The 11157-nt window shown below is 31.5% G+C and overlaps 1 protein-coding gene across 2 annotated transcripts; it reads right to left on the bottom strand.

Annotated features, from left to right (window-relative positions):
- Positions 1 to 380: 380 nt before the first annotated feature.
- LOC112697140 (phytyl ester synthase 2, chloroplastic) lies at positions 381 to 10514 on the bottom strand. Of its 2 annotated transcripts, none has more exons than XM_025750180.3 (14): positions 9745 to 10514; positions 6283 to 6334; positions 6138 to 6193; positions 5525 to 5683; positions 4775 to 4879; positions 4314 to 4420; positions 3820 to 3941; positions 3421 to 3529; positions 3169 to 3302; positions 2463 to 2832; positions 2026 to 2139; positions 1267 to 1352; positions 925 to 1034; positions 381 to 772 (listed from the first exon to the last, which is right to left on the bottom strand). In XM_025750180.3, exons 1-14 carry the CDS (start codon positions 10175 to 10177, stop codon positions 582 to 584), a joined length of 2148 nt encoding a protein of 715 aa, XP_025605965.1. In that variant the 5' UTR covers positions 10178 to 10514; the 3' UTR covers positions 381 to 581. The 2 variants fall into 2 exon arrangements, with proteins under 2 accessions (XP_025605965.1, XP_025605966.1); XM_025750181.3 differs by having other exon boundaries at positions 3169 to 3299.
- Positions 10515 to 11157: the final 643 nt, after the last annotated feature.

Raw genomic sequence — 11157 nt, 5'->3', positions numbered from 1 at the left:
CGTTGTAGGCTCTTAATTTTATGATTTGGTTATAAAATCCAGTATCCTACAATAGTGCGTACATCGTAAATAAACCTAGTGTCGTCTTTAGAGGGGTTTCTATACGTTTATGAAACGTTGTAAACTATAGAGTTTTAATCAGCCTAACACAATTTACGTAGAAACCTTTTAAAACCCGTTCCCATGCCGCCATTAAAGTGGCAACTAATAAGCCAATCAACCTGAAAGTCATCAACGTTTATATGCAAATAACTAAATCTTAATAGCTTACCAGCCTACCACAATTTACATATATTCAAAAATTAAAAGAAAACACAAATGAAACAAAATTTGGTATATAATAATTGGTTATAGTGCTATTACTATATTATTATATTATATTCGTGAAACCCGCATTCACCTCTTATTGATTTGAACCAAGAATTATTGCACTGTTCTATCAAAAAGGAAAAAGAAAAATGGATGATTTCATTTTCATTTTACATAGGGGAATGCACATCTAACCAATTAAAAGAGGAGGGAAAAAACAAAAGAAAGAAAGAAAGAAAGAAAAGACACCAACAGGTTTGGTTTTCCAACATTCAAATTTCGAAAGTTGGAACTTCAGCATCAAAACCATGTTCGGCCTTGTATAATAGCCGAGGCACTATGTTTCTGTAAGGGTCACTTTCTCTTTTCTCCTTTAAATAAGCCAAACATTTCTCAACCTCGGATTTCACTTGTAAATATAGTTCATTAGATTTCTCCCTGTCTTTCAGCACATGTCTCCTACCTGTCAAACAAACATAAAATATATCTATATATAAATTTAATCTGCCATAGTGAATATCATATAAATTTTTTATGTACTCATTTTATCTCGTATATTAGACTAACAGATCACACATTGAATAATTACCACCAAATTTCATGGCTTGAGCATACCTTCAGTTTCGATTGGTTTTCCAAAATAATAATAGAAACGGCCAGGAACTTTAGGCAAGAATGCAGGCATATGTACTTGTTGATTTGCCACCTCACCAGTAGCATCAGTCCTAAATTTTAAAAATGTCAGGGACATAATAAGAATTTAGTTTTGACATGCGGTTTAAGAAGATTTTATGTGTATCCAAATACGTAATTATATGTGTAAGATGGCATCTATAGAAGGTTGAATAGATATAACAATATAGTTTACAAATACTAAGTTGTGACTCTTAATGTAATATGAATCATGCCACACAATGAACAACTAAATTTAAAAGGAAAATAAAAAAATGGAGATACCTCAAAGGGATAGACTCAGCTGTGAGCTTCTCTATTAGAGACTTGAATAAAGGAATGTTGACCAAGTCATCATAATCAAGAACAACCTGAAAGACCAACGCGGGGTGGTGTTAACCTAAGTCCATGTTCAAGGCATCAACAGAAGATGTAAAATGAAATTAAAGAGTGAACGCACGTATTATATATCAAGAAACTCTTGACAAGAATGTTTTATGTAGGTGACGTATTTCCTGTGTTCTAACTATTCTACAAGACTAAAACATCGTCAGAAATATATGAGAAGCTCATAATTCTCATGAATCTTTAGGACTATTCAGTAATTTAAAATAAAAATGTTAAAAATGTTTATGATTAGATTTTAGTGATAGGTCATCAAATAAAATTCTTCTATTCAGTAATATATAAAAGAAAATGTTAAATATATTCCTTCCCACTAATTGCAAAGCCTTCATTATTCGATCCTCTCCACATTCAAATACACATGCAAAAAGTTCAGGGTGCAATTTTTATCTGCTATGCATCTTATATTGAATTTTTTGAATAATGCAGTATCAAAGTATTTAAACTTCTTCAGTTAACACTTAACAGTCACCTGAAAAGTCAAAATCCTTGAAGTATAAGATATGATTAATGAATCAAAATTAAACCCTACCATCATCCATAAACAATATGGTCATGCTTTTGTCTCCATGACAAGCACTTGAAGGGCACCACTTTGTAAAGTAAAATGATTATAGCTCGGCAAAGATCCAAGCTTACCTCAGCAAGATCATCTTCTCCAACAGTACCAAAAGGTACTATTTTAGCTCCGAATCGAGCTGCCATTCTAACAAACTCAGATTGTTCAGGCCAGAATAACTTGTATTCTTCACCCTGAAAATCATTGAAATGTTCAGTATATGTTTAATGCAAATATCCAAATATGCATTACCATATTAGCAAATATCCAAGTCTTACAAAGGTAAGTATCTAATTGAATAACAATGTAAAACTCTTACACTATCAAATAAACTCAAATAAATGTTTCTCAGTATACTGAGTTAGTGACAACTCATTCAATTCACATTTTCATACGCTCTTTCATGTCCAAGAGGGTATACAAGCCAGAACAGAGGGAGTAAAACGAGCAATTGTTTCAATATGAAAGATGGCAATAACTTGTTGCCAAAAAAAGAAAACTACATATTAGAATTTACCTTCCTGTGAAGAGCCTCGCGCATCCCTCCAGGATATAATAAGATATGAGACTTGGAAGACAAAAGCTTGAATAGGTTAGTTGCAGCAACAGGAACAGCACCCATAACTCTGAAAGAATCAAAAGAAGCTAAATCTGGCAATAGTCCAGCATCATTTCTCCTAAACATCAATGGATGAGCTATCCCTCGAACAAGGATATCTCTTTCGGTCAAAATTCGAGAAACTAATGGACCGAGTTCAATTCCGAGCAGCATGTGATACCCAACATATATAACAGGTCCCTCTGAAGGAAGTCCAGCAAGGCCCTTTACAATTGTTCCATCCTCCAAAGTTGACAACATTACAGGACTTGTCAGAATGTTCAATAGCCTGCAAGCATTATAAGTGAAAGGGGACATGATTGCAACTTCTATTGATTAACAAAACAAAAAGAAAAGAAAAGAAGATGAATCAAGAAAGCATGGCTGCACATCTGAAGATATAGCATAGATACATGATTTGACCAACTAAGATATTAGCAAGTTCAATCAAGTTTCCCACTTCAGAGTACCATATATATTCCTGATAGATTTTAAACTTTATCTCGTATAGCAGGAATATATACTCACCAAGACATCAACTTGACATGATAAGCTTATTTAAACACTGCAGACTCTTGTTAACTGTGTTGATGCCTTATATGATCAACTTTATCATAATATTTACCTGTAAGATTCCAGTACTTCTTTGAATTCCGTAGGCGTTGGCGGTATATAATCTGATACATAATCATGCTTCTTGCCACGGCGGTAGAAAGAAGTTCCCTTGATGACTGTTACCAGGTCAATGTTGCCTTCCTGCTAGCGGAAAACAGAGGCATCATATTAGGATCCATTAAGACTTTCCATAACATGAGATATCTTTACTCCACAAGTACAAGAATGTTAGATGAAGAAACAGCAATGGAGGGAATCATACCAGGAATAGGAAATGTCCACTGTCTGCAAATTTACGTAGCTCAGAGTTAGCTAATAACTTACGTAGCCTTTCACCTTCCTCTTTGCTAGGTAGTAATTCATCTTTTTCACTACGAGGACAAATGATAAACCTCAGTTTCAGTTTCCACAATCCAGGAAAAAAAAAAGGTGCACCAATATTGAAGAATGAACAGAAGTCAAGCATTCCAGTAAAGTTAGTTAATCTTAAGTGTTTTCATCAAGATAATGTTTTCAAAGTAAAAATCTGTCAACCAAGTTTGATATTTTTATTGAAAAAGAAAAGCATTTCTGCTAAGTAAACACGAATTTATAAGTTAACAAAGTACATACGATCCTAAATTACGACTATATGAGATTGACAATTTCAAAGAGTATGAACCTGGATAGTATCAAAGTCTGAGCTTTTACAGCATGAAGGCGTGAGTTGGCATATGCAGAAGCTGATCTAAGCAGCTTTAGTTTCCACAGAAGTGTTTCTTTTGGTAATATATCAGCAAGAGCCTAAATCTCAATCAACAATAGACTTTCAATACTCTTAAGTGAAAAGAAAGCTCAATCTAAGAAATCAGAAGCCCAGATAAAGAAAATACAGGCATGTCCATCTGCGTTCCTCAACTTCAGGATGACCAAATTTTACGGAGTTTTGTTTAAGAATAAGGAGTAAACAAGCAACATGATTTTGAATTTTGATTTGTTCTTCTGGCATTTGTTTTAAGCATTGTCGTTAATGCTCATAAAATGCTTTGCATATTAAAAACTAAACAACTGCAAACATTTCGAGAAAGAAGGGGGAGAAAATCATGTTTACACTTAGAATATATATATATTTGTCTCTGTCCTTTTTTAGGAACAAAAAGGAAAATTGAACCTTACAGGCAGAGATGGTGAGAAATTAATAAAATCCTCCATCAACTCTTTTGTTGTATTTTGTAGAGGAAGTCCTTTCAACAAATTACCCAATTCCATCCTCTCAGAGTCGCCTAATGCCAGAAGAAATGTTGAAGGCATTAATAAAGAAAAGATATCATTTTCTTTGGTAAAAGACAAAAACAAAATGTACGTGAAAGTGGAAAATTATTGATTTTTAAACTTTATTTTTGAAGGATAGTGAAGTGGAAAAATTAGCATAATTTCCTAATTACATTGAAGTACTTGCAATTTAATTTACCTAAAAACCATTATTCATAAACATTTGACTATGAAACAACAAAAAGCAACCAAAGGTCTACAATCGTCCAACTAGTTTGCCATTCAAAGTGAAAGGAATGTAAGACACATCCACCATGGATAAACAGAAAATAATAAAGTATAACATGCAAAGGAGATAAACAAACCTGGCATCAAACTCTGAAGTTCAGGCAGGCCAAGTGAGAGTGGGTCAGGAAGAACCTCCATTAATGGTATTAGAAGTTGCAACTGTGACCTGCTGAATGAAGTAGCTGCCAAATTGAGTTGTGATGGTTAGATCAGGTACTGTGTATTGAAACTGATTGCTTTCTAAATCAACTTGAATATGGTTTAGGAACTTTCACATAAAACTCTAGCTAAATATCGCAATATCATTCATATATCTAAGCAACAACTGAGATTAGTCGATCCTTTATCAGTGAGCAACTAGTTTCAAATAATTCAAACTCTAAGCAAGTATGAATTACTCTTCATTTTTAGTTTCAACTTAATATGTCACCTGTTTCTTCAACATTGTGTTACATTTTCATACATTCACTCACATGTTTGACAACTCATAACTCTACTTTATCAGTATAGTAATCCCAAATTACACTGAACAGTGCATGCATCCAACAGTAAATTCTATGGGAGAAGTTCAACTCTTATTTACCTCAGGCTTTTAGTAACTTAATATGCAAGAAAATGAAAGTGAAATGTAAATGCAAAATTAGGAAGTTTGTTGCAAAAGTATTAGCTGCCATGGCTGTCATGGTGCTAACGGTTTGTTGTACTAAATTCTTTCTGTCTTTTTCAGCTGCTTGCGTTGCAAGGTTATGATACAATTTCACAATTATGGTGCTTGACTTAACTACTCATGCCCAATAAAATCAAATAGATTAAAATATTTCTATTACCTGGATTTGCTAGAATCAGTACAAGATCGATATCTGGGTTGCGGGCTGCAACAGCAAGCGCAAGGCATGCTCCTAAAGATTCTCCAACAAGATATATGGGTTTCCTTGGTGAACGTTGATGCTCTGACTTGACTCTACTTTCAACTATTTTCATGAGGTCTGCAACAGGGTAACATACAAAATAAGTTATGCAGAATTGCAGTGAAGATTTTTATTTAATGTATAAACAACATGTGCAATGCAAATCATAAACTTTTTTGGTGGATTTTTTCTATACTAAAAGAAGCAATATTTACTCTCCACCGTAGCATTACCCTAGATGTAAAACCGATCATGTGCCTCTACAATCCTTGTTATCTCCATTCTTCTAAATAAGGGTAAAATTCGGCTTAAACTTTTGGAAAAGATGGTTCTAGTCAGAATACCCCATTGAAAGACAACATTAACTTGCCGAACGTGGTTTTTAACACAACAAACGTGCTTAAGTCTTAAACCATTTTATATTAATTTTAACAAGGTGCATAAAATTAGCATGATTTTATAATTGTCTTAGATTTCACTTTCAATAATAGTAGCTAGCTGAACATAGTAAATAATAATAGGAAACAAGTACCTGTAAATGGTGTTCGATCGGCCACTGGAATATGCATGCATGATATATCAAAAATCCTTCATTCAAGCAAAAAGAACAAAAGTGTGGTTCTTAGATATCAGTCATTCATGTCAGTAAAATCTAGATACTTAGAATAAACACAAACCTTCCGAGTTTCTGATGATGTAAAGTAAGTCCAAGTCCCACGCCATCAATCCCTGTAAAATTCGGAGTACAGGTAATTTATAATTTTTATAAAGTAATGGAACCTCCTATTAAGACTTAGGGAAACTTGGGGGGAACTTCAACCCTCACCACAGCATATTATCCGATAAAAGACCGAGAACACGTTACGAATCTTAATCTTTGATAAGTCAATAATAGGGGAAATCTTTTAAATGTAATAGTACCACAATTCTGATCTGTTCAATGCACATATTAAAATCTATCTACTCAACCAAACATGAATATGATCTGTGCGTCTCATTATATACGTGACAACAAGGTATCTTTAAAATTTAATGGTGAATTTTATTTCATCATAAAATCGGCTATTTCATATGAAATAAAGTATTAGACCATGAGTATAAACATAAGTTAAGTATGAGATGTTGAGATAAATGAGCAATCACACTCGGATGGATAAAATAAGCAATGAATATATAAAGAAAAAAATTTAAATAGTATTTATTGTTGATAAGATGGTAAAAACTTGATAGGAAAAAAGACCATAATATAATTAATAGCGTCATTCGATTTATGTAACTGACTTCACCTAATAAGTTAAGTTGTTGATATATATATTATATATATAAAAGCTAAAACCTCCTAATTAAAATGTAAAGTAGTACTTAGCATTCTAAGTTTCTAACTAATCTTATATTTGCTATTATAACACAAATTCAATATATAAAAAGACATAAAAATTCAACAAATTACAAAACTTAACTACTAAATTAAATGAACTACGACCAGAATTTAAATAAGATATATGAAACTTAGCTCTTAAAATAAAAATTCAACTACTTAATTAAAGTGTTGGTCCATATAATAAACAATAGAAATGGTTTGTCTTCACGGATCACGCGGGTTATATTTTACTTGATAATATTGATACTCGCTATGAAAAAGAAAGAATAAGAAATTGGTGTCGGCTGCCACTGCCGAAAAAGAATACTTATTTATTGGCTAGGTTTGTTATCTTTTCATCAAGAATGTCATTAAACCACTTGTGGCCTTTATCTACAAGGTTTTTTTTTTAATATCTTTATATTTATATAGTATCACTTGTCTTTTGTAATTGTCATTTTTTTTTCCAATTCTTATTATTTGTTATATCTATATATAGTTATTATATTCTACTCGGTCAAGTATGACCGAATTGGTTCTATTTAGTTAAACTGACTCCGGGTAAACATTTAAAAATAATTTCAAAATAACTACAGTAGGAATCAAACTTGGTACCTTCAAATGATGAAATTTGCTTACACACAATTCTTAACCTCTAAATTTTGCTTAAATAATCCCCCACTTAAGGTTGTGTTTTTTTCAAGATGCTTAGATCTACCATTGGTATTGTGGTAGATCACTAAACCACTAACGTCAATCTACCAATTGGATGTTGAAAGTTGAAACACAAGCATGATTCTATCCGTAGCATAACACGTTATGTGTCCCTTCATACTTTGTTTTTTGGGCCAGTCCATTACTAATTGATGAAGCTGCAACAAACACTTGGCGTGGTGGTTAGTAGGTTAGTTACTAAAACCAACATTTCTATGCGACCCCCCCGGTTCTGTGTTTGAATTCTAACCCAAAATAGAGTTCACCACAAATAAATAAAGCAACCAATAAACCCGGTTCCGCGCGAAATCTCCAACAGGTGGACTTTATGTAGAAAAAATAAACCTTGTTAGTTTTCAAATTTTTCTAATTACTTTAATCAATTTTAAAATTTAGAATTATACACTTTATTTAAAAATTCATCTATAACTTTTTATTTGTACTACTGACTGTATCATTTAGGCTTGTAAAACGTCAGAATAATTGTTACACACGATTAGATTAAAACATGTATATTATTGCAAGTTTTACATCTGATAAGAATAAAGAATGTGAATAGTTCTAAATCTTAGCTGAATTAAACCTACTATTTTGTTAATATATACTATGTTCAAAACAATATCTCGGTCTAATTTCCAAATTATCTCAAACAATGAACACAAACTTCTTTTTTTTTTTTTAACTAAATATGAATTTTGAGGCACATCAAACAAAAGAGGTATTTTTTCAGGAGTATGCTAAAAAAAATTATGAGGCCGATGTTGGGAATACACGATATAAAATATTTTAAAGTTGTAGACCAAAATAAAAATATTGTAAAGTTTTCTCGCATGCATGATCCGGTACAAGTTCCAACTCCTATTAATTTTACATATTCAATTTGATATATTTTATATTGCTAATTTCACTTTTATATTTCAAAGAGTAAACTAAATTATTTTTTACACCATAATAAATCAACTAAAATAATATCCAACTAGACATTTTAATTGGAATCAGAAAAAACTTTTTAAATGATGATCTATCCTTCTGTAATCTGTAGTATATTTAATATCAGTTCGATGTATACTTTTTCTAACTTTTTAACTAGCTTTTTATAGTTTAAAAGTTTGTAGTTGAATTTTTATATTAGATAAAAACTTTTAATTATGTCTTTTTATTTTTTTTAAAATACAATTTTTTATTTTTATTTTTGTATTTAATAGAAGATGAATTATGAATATTATAAAAATAAATATTTTAGGATTAATGTATTTTTCTGAAAATAACAACTAACAAAAATCTAATAAAATATACAAGAAGTTAATTATCTAAAATTTTATTTCAAATATCATACTTTAGATTCAAATAAAATATACAAAAACATTTATTTCATGTGTTAAATATATATTAGGTTTTTTATACAATAATATATAAAGATAGTAATTTATCCTCTAATTTTTAAAAGAAAACAGAGTAATTACCTTTAAATAATTAATATCCTAATAGTTTTCAAAGTAATTTTTAAATTTTTTTATAATTTAATTTTTATGTAATGTCAGTATAAATTTTTTTTATAAATATAACTAATTATATATTAGAACATCAGCGAAGTAATTAGTTAATTTTTAAATTTATTATTTTAAAAAAGTTATAAAAGTACATGAATTTAATTAGACGAGTAAAGTTAAAGTCATTTCTTCATGTTTCAAAAATCCTAAATCACGCGTAAGAGAGTATTTAGGAATTGAAGGATGCAGTAAATATGTTTCATCATCATAGAAAAAATCATACGGCATGAATGCGAGTAAAGCGGGAACAAAAACTAATAAGTTAGTTTCACAAAAGTTGAATGAATTGAACTTTAGAACTGCTCAACCAGTAAAAACGACTAAACACATAGTGACACGCAGTTCAAAAACCGTTGAAAAGTAAACGACAAAAAGAAAATCAATACCAACACAAACCCCGCAAAAATGAACCAGTAAAAACCACACAATAGCAGTAGCAGTAAACCGACCAAGCAATGCATACTGAGAAGAAAACGAAAATGAAAAAAAAAAGAGAAGACAAAATAACGACTAACCCGGTAAGTAGAGTAACACCGGCGGATCCTCCATTTGCCAAGAACCGCTGCAATCCACCGTATCCGGCGGCGAGAACCACCGCGGCGCTCCACCACCACCGTTTTCCTTTTCCTCGTCGATTATCACCTTCGATTCTTCCAGAAACCGCTTCATACCGCTGAACACGCTTCTGTTCTTGCTCTCCTCTTCTTCCTCTTTCACCTTCGCGTCAACGGCTCTTTCTCCTTCCTCTTCTCGCTTCACCACCGGATTTGTTTTCTCCGGCGACGTTGTTACCGCAGACGTCGGCGCCGGAGGCCGGTCAACGGACACGGCGAAGCGCGGGATCCGGACGGAGGACCGGTGTTTCTTCCCGGCTAATGGCGATGTCGTCGTCTCGCGGCGGATGACTACTCTAAAGAGAGAGGCTGCGGTGGCCGCCGCCGCCGCCATGGTGGTTCGAAAGGTGAGATGATTTGAGACTCCTGAGGAGACAGAAAAATGAAAAATGAAAAACGAAAAAAGTGCTTTTTATAGAGGAAAAGGAAAGAATGATTAGTCTGGATGACTTCTGTTTTCTATGTAAAATAGATTGAAATAATGAACATATGAATCTCGACGGGAATTTGCACATATTTTATATTTTTTGGTAATAAATGGGTAATTTGTATTTTTTTATAAGTCACATAAAAAGTAAACAAAAATTCAGTGTTGGTACAGAGGGAAATAACAAATAAGGACTGTTTATAAGAAAATTATTGTACTATAAATTTAATTTCCATATATCATCGTATAGAAAGAATTACATAAATAATTATATATTATTAAATTAATAAAATAACAAAATTTAAAATTAATTAGTTAAAAAATTATTTAAATATATAAATTCAATCAAATAACTGTGTAAATTTTTTTATATTATTAATGAATTAAAATTAATTTTTTATTATTATATATTTAATTATTTTATAATGACATATTTAACTATTTTAATAATTAATTATTTTATTCCAAAAAATATATTAAAAATTAATTTAATATGATTTTTTTCACAAATTGTAAAATTAATTTGTTCTTTGTCGCAAATCAACTAATCTTACTAATTTTCCAAACAATAATAGTAAAAAAATCAAAATAAAAACTAATTAATGATAATTTTAATATTTTAGTTTAATAAATTATATTAATACTTTTCAAAGAACTTCCAATTTGGGGATAGTAATATTAAAGCGAAATTGTTTTACTCCATCAATGGAAAAATGAAACATGGCAAATGCTTGTGCAGTTGTGCATTGTCCTTTTGGTGGGTGGTGTTGGAGTTTTCGGGATGCGTGTATCTAGTGTTCCCTTTTATGCTGCGTGGCCTCTGATCTGCTTTTCACTTCTTCCACACAAATAAAGATTTTTTTTTTTGTACAATGTATATAAAGAAA

Source organism: Arachis hypogaea, chromosome 6 (genome assembly GCF_003086295.3).
Source record: "Arachis hypogaea cultivar Tifrunner chromosome 6, arahy.Tifrunner.gnm2.J5K5, whole genome shotgun sequence".
Taxonomy (NCBI): Eukaryota; Viridiplantae; Streptophyta; class Magnoliopsida; order Fabales; family Fabaceae; genus Arachis; species Arachis hypogaea.
Note: the sequence above shows the minus strand (reverse complement) of the source record. Positions and strands in the feature narration are given on the sequence as shown.